This window comes from Pan troglodytes, chromosome 2 (genome assembly GCF_028858775.2).
Source record: "Pan troglodytes isolate AG18354 chromosome 2, NHGRI_mPanTro3-v2.0_pri, whole genome shotgun sequence".
Taxonomy (NCBI): Eukaryota; Metazoa; Chordata; class Mammalia; order Primates; family Hominidae; genus Pan; species Pan troglodytes.
Window position 1 is genome coordinate 132,205,985 of NC_086015.1, and position 14,851 is coordinate 132,220,835.

At 47.0% G+C, this 14,851-nt stretch overlaps 1 protein-coding gene across 19 annotated transcripts in view; it reads right to left on the reverse strand.

Annotated features, from left to right (window-relative positions):
- The window catches only part of CFAP92 (cilia and flagella associated protein 92 (putative)), a 115,450-nt gene that overhangs the window by 48,007 nt on the left and 52,592 nt on the right, over positions 1-14,851 (reverse strand). For 16 of the 19 annotated variants that reach the window (XM_054680981.2, XM_054680983.2, XM_054680982.2 and 13 more), the window contains 2 exons: positions 10,920-11,066; positions 5,115-5,299 (listed from right to left, as the gene is read on the reverse strand). In XM_054680981.2, the coding sequence (XP_054536956.1) occupies positions 5,115-5,299; positions 10,920-11,066 (332 nt within the window). Of the gene's footprint in view, positions 1-5,114; positions 5,300-10,582; positions 11,067-14,851 lie in introns of those variants that run through there. The other 3 variants (XM_054680987.2, XM_063806222.1, XM_063806218.1) reach the window with 2 other exon arrangements.

The following is a 14,851-nucleotide window of genomic DNA, read 5'->3' on the forward strand; positions in this document are numbered from 1 at the left end:
ATTTTCTGGTAGAGACAAAAGAGACACGTTTTATCCATGGACCCAAAACTCCGGCGCCGGTCACGGACTGGGAAGGCAGCCTTCCCTTGGTGTTTAATCATTGCAGGGACGCTCTCTGATTATACACCCACGTTTCAAGGGTGTCAGACCATGCAGGGATGCCTGCCTTGGTCCTTCACCCTTAGCGGCTAGTCCCGCTTTTCTGGGGAAGGGGCAAGTACCCCAACCCCTTCTCTCCTTGTCTCTACCCCTTCTCTGCTTTTCTGGGGAAGGGGCAAGTACCCCAACCCCTTCTCTCCTTGTCTCTACCCCTTCTCTGCTTTTCTGGGGAAGGGGCAAGTACCCGTGAACCCCTTCTCCTTCACCCTCAGCGGCAAGTCCCGCTTTCCTGGGGCAGGGGCAAGTACCCCTCAACCCCTTCTCCTTCACCCTCAGCGGCAAGTCCTGCTTTCCTGGGGCAGGGGCAAGTACCCCTCAACCCCTTCTCCTTCACCCTTAGCAGCAAGTCCCGCTTTCTAGGGGGCAAGAACCCCCAAACCCCTTCCCTCCGGGTCTCTATGCTCTCTTTTCTCTGGGTTTGCTTCCTTCACTATGGGCAACCTTGCACCCTCCATTCCTCCTCCTTCTCCCTTAGCCTGTGTGCTCAAGAACTTAAAACCTCTTCAACTCACACCTGACCTAAAACCTAAATGCCTTATTTTCTTCTGCAATGCCGCTTGACCCCAATACAAACTCAACAGTAGTTCCAAATAGCCAGAAAATGGCACTTTAAATTTTTCCATCCTGCAAGATCTAAATAATTCTTGTCGTAAAATAGGCAAACGGTCTGAGGTGCCTGACATCCAGGCATTCTTTTACACATCAGTCCCTTCCTAGTCTCTGTGCCCAGGGCAACTCCTCCCAAATCTTCCTTCTTTCCCTCCCGCCTGTCCCCTCAGTCCCAACCCCAAGAGTCACTGAGTCTTTCTAATCTTCCCTTTCTACAGACCCATCTGACCTCTCCCCTCCTCGCCAGCCCAAGCTAGGTCCCAATTCTTCCTCAGCCTCCACTCCTCCACCCCATAATCTTTTTATCGCCTCCCCTCCTCACACCTGGTCGGGCTTAACAGTTTCGTTGCGTGACTAGCCCTCCCCAACCTGCCTAGCAATTTACTCTTAAAAAGGTGGCTGGAGCCAAAGGTATAGTCAAGGTTAATGCTCCTTTTTCTTTATCCCAAATCAGATAGCGTTTAGGCTCTTTTTCATCAAATATAAAAACCCAGCCCAGTTCATGGCTTGTTCGGCAGCAACCCTGAGACGCTTTGCAGCCCTAGACCCTAAAAGGTCAAACGGCCATCTTATTCTCAATATACATTTTATTACCCAATCTGCTCCCGACATTAAATAAAACTCCAAAAATTAAATTCCGGCCCTCAAACCCCACAACAGGATTTAATTAACCTCTCCTTCAAGGTGTACAATAATAGGAAAAAGTTGCAATTCCTTGCCTCCACTGTGAGACAAACCCCAGCCACATCTCCAGCACACAACAACTTCCAAACGCCTGAACCGCAGTGGCCAGGCGTTCCTCCAGAACCTCCTCCCCCAGGAGCTTGCTACAAGTGCCAGAAATCTGACCACCAGGCCAAGGAATGCCTGCAGCCCAGGATTCCTCCTAAGCCACGTCCCATCTGTGCGGGACCCCACTGGAAATTGGACTGTTCAACTCACCTGGCAGCCACTCCCAGAGCCCCTGGAACTCTGGCCCGAGGCTCTCTGACTGACTCCTTGGCTTAGTGGCTAAAGACTGATGCTGCCCGATCGCCTCGGAAGCCCCGTAGACCATCACGGACGCCGAACTTCCGGTAACTCTCACAGTGGAAGGTAAGCCCGTCCCCTTCTTAATGAATACGGAGGCTACCCACTCCACATTACCTTCTTTTCAAGGGCCTGTTTCCCTTGCCTCCATAACTGTTGTGGGTATTGACAGACAGGCTTCTAAACCTCTTAAAACTCCCCAACTCTGGTGCCAACTTAAGACAATACTCTTTTATGCACTCTTTTTTAGTTATCCCCACCTGCCCAGTTCCCTTATTAGGCCGAGATATTTTAACCAAATTACCTGCTTCCCTGACTATTCCTGGACTACAGCTGCATCTCATTGCCGCCCTTCTTCCCAATCCAAAGCCTCCTTTGCATCCTCCTCTTGTATTCCCCCACCTTAACCCACAAGTATAAGAGACCTCTACTCCCTCCTTGGCGACTGATCATGCACCCCTTACCATCTCATTAAAACCTAATCACCCTTACCCTGCTCAATGCCAATATCCTATCCCACAGCACGATTTAAAAGGATTAAAGCCTGTGATCACTCGCCTGCTACAGCACGGGCTTCTAAAACCTATAAACTCTCCTTACCATTCCCCCATTTTACCTGTCCTAAAACCAGACAAGGCTTACAAGTTAGTTCAGAATCTGCATCTTATCAACCAAATTGTTTTGCCTATCCACCCCGTGGTGCCAAACCCATATACTCTCCTATCCTCAATACCTCCCTCTACTACCCATTATTCTGTTCTGGACTCAAACATGCTTTCTTTACTATTCCTTTGCACCCTTCATCCCAGCCTCTCTTTGCTTTCACTTAGACTGACCCTGACACCCATTAGGCTCAGCAAATTACCTGGGCTGTACTGCCACAAGGCTTCACAGACAGCCCCCATTACATCAGTCAAGCCCAAATTTCATCCTCATCTGTTACCTATCTTGGCATAATTCTCATAAAAACACATGTGCTCTCCCTGCTGCTCGTGTCTGATTAATCTCCCAAACCTCAATCCCTTACAAAAGAACAACTCCTTTCCTTCCTAGGCATGGTTAGTGCGGTCAGAATTCTTACACAAGAGCCAGGACCACACCATGTAGCCTTTCTGTCCAAACAACTTGACCTTACTGTTTTAGCCTAGCCCTCATGTCTGCGTGCAGTGGCTGCCGCTGCTTTAATACTGTTAGAGGCCCTAAAAATCACAAACTATGCTCAACTCACTCTCTACATTTCCCAAAATCTATTTTCTTCCTCATACCTGACGCATATACTTTCTGCTCCCCGGCTCCTTCAGCTGTACTCACTCTTTAAGTCTCACAATTACCATCGTTCCTGGCCCGGACTTCAATCTGGCCTCCCACATTATTCCTGATACCACACCTGACCCCCATGACTGCATCTCTCTGATCCACCTGATATTCACCCCATTTCCCCATATTTCCTTCTTTCCTGTTCCTCACCCTGATCACGCTTGATTTATTGATGGCAGTTCCACCAGGCCTAATCACCACACACCAGCAAAGGCAGGCTATGCTATAGTACAAGCCACTAGCCCGCCTCTCAGAACCTCTCATTTCCTTTCCATCGTGGAAATCTATCCTCAAGGAAATAACTTCTCAGTGTTCCATCTGCTATTCTACTACTCCTCAGGGATTATTCAGGCCCCCTCCCTTCCCTACACATCAAGCTCGAGGATTTGCCCCCACCCAGGACTGGCAAATTAGCTTTACTCAACATGCCCGAGTCAGGAAACTAAAATACCTCTTAGTTCAAATAGACACTTTCACTGAATAAGTAAAGGCCTTTCCTACAGGGTCTGAGAAGGCCACTGCAGTCATTTCTTTCCTTCTGTCAGACATAATTCCTCAGTTTAGCCTTCTATACAGTCTGATAACAGACCAGCCTTTATTAGTCAAATCAGCCAAGCAGTTTTTCAGGCTCTTAGTAGGTTTCAGTGAAACCTTTATATCCCTTACGGTCCTCCATCTTCAAGAAAAGTAGAACGGATTAAAGGTCTTTTAAAAACACAGCTCACCAAGCTCAGCCACCAACTTAAGGACTGGACAATACTTTTACCACTTTCGCTTCTACAAGGTACAGCCCATTTAAGCTCCTGTATAGACGCTCCTTTTTATTAGGCCCCAGTCTCATTTGACACCAGACCAACTTAGACTGTGCCCCAAAAAAACTTGTCATCCCTACTATATTTTGTCTAGTCATACTCCTATTCACCGTTCTCAACTACTCATACATGCCCTGCTCTTGTTTACACTGCCGGTTTACACTGTTTCTCCAAGCCATCACAGCTGGTATCTCCTGGTGCTATCCCCAAACTGCCACTCTAAACTCTTGAAGTAAATAAATAATCTTTGCTGGCAGGACTATGCTGAATCTCCTTAGGCACTCTCTAATCAGATGTCCTAGGTCCTCCCAATTCTTAGACCTTTAATACCTGTTTATCTCCTTCTCTTATTCCATTTAGTTTCTCAATTCATCCAAAACCATATCCAGGCCATCACCAATCATTCTGTACGACAAATGTTTCTTCTAACAACCCCACAATATCACCCCTCACCACAAGACCTCCCTTCAGCTTAATCTCTCCCACTCTAGGTTCCCACGCTGCCCCTAATCCCGCTTGAAGCAGCCCTGAGAAACATCGTCCATTATCTCTCTCCATACCACCCCCCAAAAATTTTTGCCGCTCCAACACTTCAACACTATTTTGTTTTATTTGTCTTATTAATATAAGAAGGCAGGAATGTCAGGCCTCTGAGCCCAGGCCAGGCCATCGCATCCCCTGTGACTTGCACGTATACATCCAGATGGCCTGAAGTAACTGAAGATCCACAAAAGAAATAAAAACAGCCTTAACTGATGACATTCCACCATTGTGATTTGTTCCTGCCCCACCCTAACTGATCAATGTACTTTGTAATCTCCCCCACCCTTAAGAAGGTTCTTTGTAATTCTCCCCAATCTTGAGAATGTACTTTGTGAGATCCACCCCTGCCCACCAGAGAACAACCCCCTTTGACTGTAATTTTCCATTACCTTCCCAAATCCTATAAAACGGCCCCACCCCTATCTCCCTTCGCTGACTCTCTTTTCGGACTCAGCCCGCCTGCACCCGGGTGAAATAAACAGCCATGTTGCTCACACAAAGCCTGTTTGGTGGTCTCTTCACACGGACCCGTATGAAAATGACATTTCCCATGTGGGGCCATCGGGAGGACTAGAGATGGCATGTGACGGGCAGGTGGGTGGAAGGGGAGGAGCTCTAAACTCCATGCATCCGGCTCATTCTTACCTCTAGTTCCTGAATGGGTACAGGCTGTGATGGAAGGCAGGAAGCACACTTGATCTTTATGGTCAGGGGATTTAAATCCTGCTTTTGCTCCTCGGTCATGATCGGAACTTCTGTTTTTAAAGTCAAAAGGCAATCTAAAATGTTGGCAGACTTCTCACTGCCACGACTCATGATGGTTTGCCATCCTGGGGGAAATACACCCAGCATTAGACCTTTCCTCCCGACACCCCCAAGACAAGCACAGAGGGATCAAGCAACCTGAGATGAGCCAATGATAAAATCACAACCCAAAAGGGAAAACTTTAATTAAAAAAAAAAAAAGAAAAGAAAGAATTGGGAAACACCCACAGGCAGCATGACCTGTGCTAGTTTCTCAAACTGAGGTCCCGTAAATTCTCTAGAATTGAATTTGTGTGACTTAATCTTGATGATATCTTTTAAGAAGTAATACAAGTATTTCCTGAATCATCTAGGACACAATAGGAACACCTATGTGTGGGTGCCACTCCCAGACAGTCTGATTTAATTGGTCCGGGGTGTGGCCTCCACAATGGGAGGTTTAAAAGCTCTCCAGGTAACTTGAAAACCAACGTTCTAAACCTGTGCTATCCACTATGGTAGCTGTGGGCCATAGGTAGCTACTTGAATTGTAACTAATTAAAATTAAATAAGATATAAAATGCACTTCCTTCCCCACACAAGCCGCATTCCAAATGCCCAGTACCCTCATGTGGCTATGGGCTCCTGTATGGGTCAGCAGAGAGCCTGGCCATCATTGCAGGAAGGCTACTAGATGGAGTGCTCCAGGCAGTTCTCCCACCAAGGACATATCATGCCAGTGTGTACATTTGGTACTCAGTGGGTTGCTTCATCTGTTGTGATTTGATGAGGAAAGCACAGATACTGATGTAGAACACAACGGGCACATCTGAGCCAAATACAAGCGTGCACACCTCCCACCAGGGTGGTTTTGCACTAGTGCGCCTCGCAAAAAGGGTGGGTGAATTGAGCCATTGCAAGGCATATAGGTAGCTGTCAGAGCTGTCAGAATGCTTTTTCTTTTTTTTTTTTTTTTTTTTTTTTTTTTGAGACAGTCTTGCTCTGCTGCCCAGGCTGGAGTACAGTGGCGCGGTCTTGGCTCACTGCTAGCTACGCCTCCTGGGTTCACGCCATTCTCCTGCCTCAGCCTCCCAAGTAGCTGGGACTACAGGTGCCCGACAACATGCCTGGCTAATTTTTTGTATTGTTAGTAAAGACGGGGTTTCACCGTGTTAGCCAGGCTGTTCTCGATCTCCTGACTTCGTGATCCACCCGCCTCGGCCTCCCAAAGTGTAGGGATTACAGGCGTGAGCCACCACACCCAGCCCAGAATGCTTTTTCTATAAAAGGGATCCATGTATTTCACCAGTCAGAGATGTACTAGGTAAGGAAAAAACAAAACAAATAAAAAAAAACACCTCAAGTTTTGGAGGCAGGATTGACCTGGGTTTGAATCCCAGATCTGACTCTTTGTCATGTGATAAGCTAGAGTCTCCAAGGCTCAATTTCATCTTCGAAATGGGGATAGATACCACCTTCCTTGGGTTTAAAGGATTAAGAAAGATGATATATGAGATGGTGCTCAAAAAGATCAGTCTATTCCTTTCAACATGCCTGTAAATGTATTTCTAGGGCATGTAAAAGCCAAGTCGCTCACATTCAGAAAGAGTAGGCACTTCTAAAACAAGTCCCGGGCCAGGTGTGCACAGCCATCTGCACAGGCTGTGAACAGAGGCGTGCACAGCTCCTGGGGGTAGCCCTCACGCTCCTGCAGGATCCTCTTTAACAAAGCTGATTCATAAAAGCTGTCACCCATTACGCCTGTGTTCTATAATTTTGTGAGCCTTTTCACATAAAAGACTACCCAAGGGTAGGCCGGGTACGGTGGCTCACGCCTATAATCCCAGCAGTTTGGCAGGCCGAGGCAGGCGGATCACCTGAAGTCGGGAGTTTGAGACCAGCCTGACCAAAATGGAGAAACCTCGTCTCTACCAAAAATACAAAATCAGCCGGACGTGGTAGCGCATGCCTGTATTCCCAACTACTCAGGAAGGCTAATGCAGGAGAATCGCTTGAACCCGGGAGGCGGAGGTTGCGGTGAGCTGAGATCGCGCCATTGTACTCCAGCCTGGGCAACAAGAGCAAAACTCCGTCTCAAAAAAAAAAAAAAAAAAAAAAAAAAAAAAAAAAAAGACTACTCAAGGTAGAAGGAATCCCCATTGCAAAAATAAAAATAAAAAAAAGTGCTCAAATCATCAGAGTCAGGGAGACATACACCAGAACAGAATTCCAGGCTGCGGGCTCACAGCCTCCACACTGCTGACAGTTGGGGCAGACCATTCTTTGCTCAGGGGACAGTCCTGTGCATTATGGCATGTTTAACAGTATCTTACTAGATGCCAGTGGCACCCCACTCTCAGTCATGCCAACCAAAATGCCTCCACACACAGCCAAATGTCCCCAGCAGACACAAGCCCCCTGAGTTAAGAGCCCTGGTTAAGAGTGGAATGGCGTAAGGGAATGTTTGTGCTCCTCCAACAGCCAGTCCCAAACATGCGCTAATGTCATTTCATCCTTAACCTTGTGTGGTTGCTGTCATCTCCACATTACAGATGGGGGAAATGAGGCCCAGAGTTCTGACGCAATCATCCAAGGTCTCTTAGAAAATACGTTGTAGAACCAGCATCCAAACCAGTTCTGTTGGGCTAAGTGGGGCCCCTCCGCTATGCAATACTATCCTTTTAAAATAAGAGCTCATTCCCAGACACAGAATCTTTCTAGAATCTTACTGGGTTACTAGCCAACCAATATTTACTAATAAGGTATACATACATGATCTATGGCCTAATTTGAAATTGAAGATGATTACCAAAAATAATTATGCTGGGCTTACAATAAATAATCTTATGCTATTAGTTTCTGGCAAAACCAGACATACAACTGGCCTGCTGAGCTGACCCGTTCTCTGTCGATGACCATAGGCTATGTCATGGGTATAATGGAGCGGCCCACACACATGGCCTCAGGACAGCTGCTGCCTCCACACCTGCACCGCCTGGGTCCCACTGTGCTAAGCAGTTTACACACGTCAGCTCCTGTGATCCTTAAAACAACGCTCTGAGGTAGGAGTAATCACCCCCATTTCACAGAGGAGGAAAGTGAGACTCAGAGAAAGTAGGTAACTTGCTGGTAAGTGGCTGAGCCATGATCAAAGTGTTTTTGTCACCAAAGCTCTTACATATGAACCCCTGCATTGTACAGCATTGTACATGACGGGGCAGGTTAAAGAGAGGGGAGGCTAGGTCCAGTGCGGTAGCTCACGCCTGTAATCCCAGCACTTTGGGAGGCTGAGGCAGGTGGATCACTGTCAGGCCTCTGAGCCCAAGCTAAGCCATCATATCCCCAGTGACCTGCATGTATACATCCAGATGGCCTGAAGCAACTGAAGATCCACAAAAGAAGTGAAAATAGCCTTAACTGATGACATTCCACCATTGTGATTTGTTTCTGCCCCACCCTAACGATCAATGTACTTTGTAATCTCCCCAACCCTTAAGAAGGTTCTTTATAATCTCCCCCACCCTTAAGAAGGTTTTTTTGTAATTCTTCCCACCCTTGAGAATGTACTTTGTGAGATCCACCCCCTGCCCCCAAAACATTGCTGTTAACTCCACTGCCTATCCCAAAACCTGTAAGAACTAATGATAATCCCACCACCCTTTGCTGACTCTCTTTTCAGACTCAGCCTGCCTGCACCCAGGTGAAATAAACAGCCTTGTTACTTACACAAAGCCTGTTTGGTCTCTTCACACGGACATGTAAGATAATCACGAGGTCAGGAGTTCAAGACCAGCCTGGCCAAAATTGTGAAACCCCCATCTCTACAAAAAATACAAAAATTAGCCTGGCATGGTGGCATGCGCCTGTAATCCCAGCTACTCTAGAGGTTGAGGCAGGAGAATTGCTTAAACCTGGTGGGGCAGAGGCTGTAGTGAGCCGAGATCGCGCCACTGCACTCCAGCCTGGGCGACAGAGCAAGACTCCATCTCGAAAAAAAAAAAGAGAGAGAGAGAGGGGACCACGTCCTGGCTTCATTCTGCTGGAAATAGTCATGCCAGGCAGGCCAAAATGGTTGAACTTTTTCCTCTCACAGTAAAATCCAAAGCGGGGCAGGTCCCATGGTGCGCTCCCCCAGGAGGATCATGGGTTCCTCCTTGGGACTGTAGGACGAAGGAAGCAGCTAGCAAAGGCGTTCGCTCAAAGCTACTGTGTGCAATAGGTATGCTGGAGGGTCAGGCTGGAGCGTGGGGTGGGGTAAGACCCTCTGAAAGTTTACTCTCTGTCACTGTTGCCTCTCAAGAGGTTCTGATGCTACGAGAAAGTGAAGGTTATCAGGAAGGACAAGCCGTAGGTGAAGTATCATTTTCAAAAAGTCATTTAAAACTGCAAACTGCCAAATGCGGCAGCTCATGCCTGTAATTCTAGAACTCTGAGAGGCTGAAGCAGGAGGATTACTTGTGACCAGGAGTTTGAGACCAGCCTGGGCAACATAGCAAGACCTTGTCTCTACAGAAAATAAAAAAAATAGCCAGGTGTGGTGGTGTGCACCTGTAGTCTTAGCTATGCGGGCGGCAGAGGCGGGAGGCTTGCTTCAGGCTGGAGTGAGCTATGATCATGTCACTTACACTCCAGCCTGGGTGAGAGAGCAAGACCCTATCTCAAAAAAAAAAAAAAGTGCAAACTGAAAAGTTAATAGCACTTTCTCAAACTGAATTGACACCAACCCAAGAGCGCGAGAGGAGGATGATGACTGGCACCTGTGGAACTGAACTGGAGGCTCTGTCTTACGGGGTTTTTGCCCCCTTCTCTATGAATGCTGGTTCCAGCTCAGAAAAGACCAACGCACGCGCTTCTGCAGAGTAGCCAGGAGAGGGCGCACAAGACACGTGATGGCAAAAAAAACGAACAAAGTCTGAATTTTCTCTAAAAAGAAAAAAAAAGGGGGGAGTTCACCCCATATTACTCTTTTTTGGAACAAAGCAACATAATTTTACCACAATATATGCTGAGCTTTCAATCATCAAAACATATTGATATAATATTTAGTTATGATTTACCAATATGTATAAAGTCCAGTTCATAAATTGTGGTAGATCTTATAAAGCAAAATAATTAAATCCCTGTTTGGCCACTGAGCTGTGTGGGATTAGGAAAGTTACTTAACCTCTTTGAGTTCTTTTCCTCACTGAAAAAAATGGTAACTATGATAACCACCACAGCCACCACCACACCACAGGTTGGCTGAGTGGGTCAGAATTTGGTCTGAGAAGTAAGTGATGTGTCACACGGGAAGTGCCTGCACCCAGAGGGGCTCAGTCAAAAAGGGTTCCCTTTCCTCATTCCCTTTACTAGATGTTTTTGTAAAAATCTGTAGGAAAGCATTTATTAAAAGCAGCATCTTCTTAACAAACACAATGATGACATTTAATATTCCCATAGGCTTCCTTGGATTTTGGAATCAAACAGAGCTGGGTTCAAGTCCAGGCTTCACATTTCCTAGCTGTGTGATCTCAGGCAAGGTAGCTACCCTCTCTGGGCCTTTGTTTCCCCCTGTACTATGAAGCCAATTCCCCTGAGTTTCCTGAGGTGGCTGTGAGGATGAAATGAGGGGGCACGCAGCAGGGTTGTCATTAGGAGCATCCGCTTATGGCCGTTCTGGCCACAAGACAAGCAGGAGCTGCTGGGAACAGGGCAAGCAGTGGGTACCGGCAAGGAGCGGCATGACGGCCAGCTGGATGGAGAAAGCGCTCTGCTTCCTGGGGCCTGTCAGCGTGGGGTCTGCCTCTTCTTCTGCCAGGGGCTTCTTATGTCTCCTCTGGATTTTCCTTCTTCCCTCTGAATCTTTCCCTTTAACTGTGAAATCAAACAAAGGAGATGAGCATTAAGAGGAGACTGTATCTGAGCTGCCATATGTGGACCTGAACATGCTACAGAGATTCAGGAAGGTTCCGGAAGCTCCTAGAAGGCAGGGGTTATTCTTTGTGTGACTGCCTCTTCCCAGCAACCAGAAGTGGTGGCTAAATATAGATGGCAGGCCCGTTGCCAGTTATATGTAGTAATAGGGTGAGGGCCTCTCATTCCCCGCCTCTGCTAACTGAGAACACAGACAGAAGAGGACTAAGGTCATCATGACAATGATGCCATAACACACTCAAGGCTCTCTTCCAGTCAGCTCTTAATCTCAGTGCAGGGTGGACGGTGGGCTTTTTTAAGAGACCCTGCTCTTAAACAAACAAAAGCCCACAGTCTGAGCCTCAGTAACCTCACCTGTTATATGAGGGCAACAGCACCTGCCTTCTGGTACACTGAGAAGAGGAAATTAGCAACGCTACATAAAACACTCAGCTCAGTGCCAAGCTCAGACCAGAAGGAAAAGGAGATGAGAACACATGTAAATCTACGGTCATCAAGACAAGACCAATGGGACAGACGAGAAAGCCCAGGAACAGACCCAAACACATAGGGGAACCTAACAGATGCCAGAAGTGGCATTTCAAATCAGTGGGTAAGTTATATTGACTATCCGTATGGGAGCAAATTAAGTTATTGAATTACTTCACGGCATATACAAAATGAATTCCAGACTAAAAGTATAAAACAAAAACTTTAAAATCATCAGAAGAATATCTAGGAGACTATACTGACATCTGGATGAAGGATTTCTTTCTTTTTTTTTTTTTGAGACGGAGTTTCACTCTGTTGCCCAGGCTGGAGTGCAATGGCACGATCGAGGCTCATTGCAACCTCTGCCTCCTGGGTTCAAGTGATTCTCCTGCCTTAGACTCCTGAGTAGCTGGGACCACAGGCGCGTGCTACCACGCCCAGCTAATTTTTGTATTTTTAATAGAGTTGAGGTTTCACCATGTTGGCCAGGCTGGTCTCGAACTCCTGACCTCAGGTGATCCATCTGCCTTGGCCTCCCAAAGTGCTAGGATTACAGGTGTAAGCCACCGCACCTGGCCTCTTTTTTCTTTTTTTTAAGAGATGATGTTTCGCCCGAGTGTGGTAACTCACTCCTGTAAACCTGGCACTTTGGGAGGCTGAGGCAAGTGGATCACCTGAGGTCAGGATTTTGATACTAGCCTGGCCAACATGGTGAAACCCCATCTTTACTAAAAATAAAAAATTAGCCAGGTGTGGTGGCGGGCATCTGTAATCCCAGCTACTTGGGAGGCTGAGGCAGGAGAATCACTTGAACCTGGGAGGCAGAGGTAGCAGTGAGCCCAGATCGCGCCATTGTACTCCAGCCTGGGCTACAAGAGCGAAACTCAGTCCTTGAAAAAAAAAAAAAAAAAAAGATAGAGAGATGATGTTTCACTATGTTGCCAAAGCTGGCTATGAACTCTGGGCTCAAGTGATCATCCCCTCAGTCTTGCAAGTAGCTTGGACTACAGGCGTGCACCAGCATACCCAGCTGAGGAAGGATTTCTTAAACATTCGTGAAAGTATAAACTAGAGAGGAATAGTTAAATAATTGGTGTACAAAACAAGATACCATAAATCAAGTCAAACGATAAGTTACATACCCCTGTCTGTGAGGATTACCATGCATATAACTGGCAATGTACAATTATCCAGATGTAAACACAAAGCTGGCAGATCAGTAAGACAATTTTTTTTAAACTAACAGAAAAATAAGCAAAGATATGAATAGGAAAATCACAGAAGAGTGTGACCAAATAAGCCTATGCAATGCTGCTCAGCCTCACCAGGAGTCAGGAACTAAACCATGCCCGTGCAGACCGGGGAGAACAGCAATCCTCAGGACTGCAAGCAGGGGGGAAAGAGATGCCGCCTGAGGCCGGGCCCGGTGGCTCACGCCTGTAATCCCAGCACTTTGGGAGGCCGAGGCAAGCGGATCACCTGAGGTCGGGAGTTCAAGACCAGCCTGGCCAACATGGAGAAACTCTGTCTCTACTAAAAATACAAAACTAGCCAGGCATGGTAGCACATGCCTGTAACCCCAGCTACTCGGGAGGCTGAGGTAGGAGAATTGCTTGAACCCGGGAGATGGAGGTTGTGGTGAGCCGAGATCGCGCCATTGTACTCCAGCCTAGGCAATAAGAGCAGAACTCTGTCTCAAGAAAAAAAAAAAAGAGAGAGAGAGAGAGATGCTGCCTGGAGAGTAAACCACTAGCATCTAGCAATGGGGTCGAGGCTCACAGCCTGTGCCCCAGGGGTCCCACTGGGCCAATGCCGTGGACTTACATGTGTGCCCAGATGCTCACCATGGCAGTGCTGGAGAGCAAGAAATTGGAGACAACTCAGATCCCCGGCACGGGGACTGTGTGCATGCAGGACGGTCCACCCATAACACATGGCAAAATGCTAACATCTAAATTGTGAATATGTAGTTGTTGCATTTTCATGTGAACTTTCCTATCTTTATTTCAAAATAAAAAGAACGGTTTAAAAATCTCATTAAATGCTTAAAGCACATTTTTAAAAAGAGTGACACTTTTAATCCGGAAAAGACAAAAGTCAGGAGTTGAGAGGCATTCACATGTGAAAGTGTGACTTAGTCTTTGTGGACCGTAGGAATAGGAATGAGTTTTCTTCAACTGTGTCTCCAGCACCCAGCAGAGAGCCTGGCTCAAGCAGTCACTTCCCTCTGCAGCCATAGACTGTTGCACTAGAACCAGGCCAGTGTCAGGAAACAACAGATTAACTGATAGAGAGATGAGGAAATGATCTGTAGCAATTATAGCTAAAAGGACGTGAAATGGCCCATCCCAGGAGGCAGCAGTATACCCACTGGCTCTAGATTTTCCCACCTCACACTGGAAACACAACTTCTTAATGAGAAACTGGTGAGGGGATCTAAGCTGAGAATGAGGAAGTTGATTTAGTGGCTTCTGAGGGTTCTGCTCTCTTGACAGTATGTGAATAAGATTACATGCTTCTGCGTGAACGGATCCCATAACACAGGATGCTGTGTTCTTCATTCCACCATAAGAGTAAACACTAGGCCGGGCACAGTGGCTCACGCTTGTAATCCCAGCACTTTGGGAGGCTGAGGCAGGCAGATCATTTGAGATCAGGAGTTCAAGACCAGCCTGACCAACATGGTGAAACCCCGTCTCTACTAAAAATACAAAAATTAGCTGGGTGTGGTGGTGGACGCCTGTAATCCCAGCTACTCAGGAGGCTGAGGCAGCAGAATTGTTTGAACTCAAGAGGCAGAGGTTGCAGTGAGCCAAGATTGCGCCATTGCACTCCAGCCTGGGCAATAGAGTGAGGCTCCCTCTCAGAAAAAAAAAGAAGAGAAGGCCAGGCGTGGTGGCTCACGCCTGTAATCCAGCACTTTGGGAGGCCGAGGTGGGCAGATCACGAGGTCAGGAGATCGAGACGATCCTGGCTAACATGGTGAAACCCCGTCTCTAATAAAAATACAAAAAATTAGCCAGGCGTGGTGGCAGGTGCCTGGAGTCCCAGCTATTTGGGAGGCTGAGGCAGGAGAATGGCGTGAACCCGGGAGACAGAGCTTGCAGTGAGCCGAGACTGCACAACTGCACTCCAGCCTGGGTGACAGAGTGAGACTCCATCTCAAAAAAAAAATAAAATAAAATAAAATAAAAGAAAAAGAGTAAATAATTTATCTTTCAAGGAGAGTCTTTCCATAAACATGATTCTTTTAT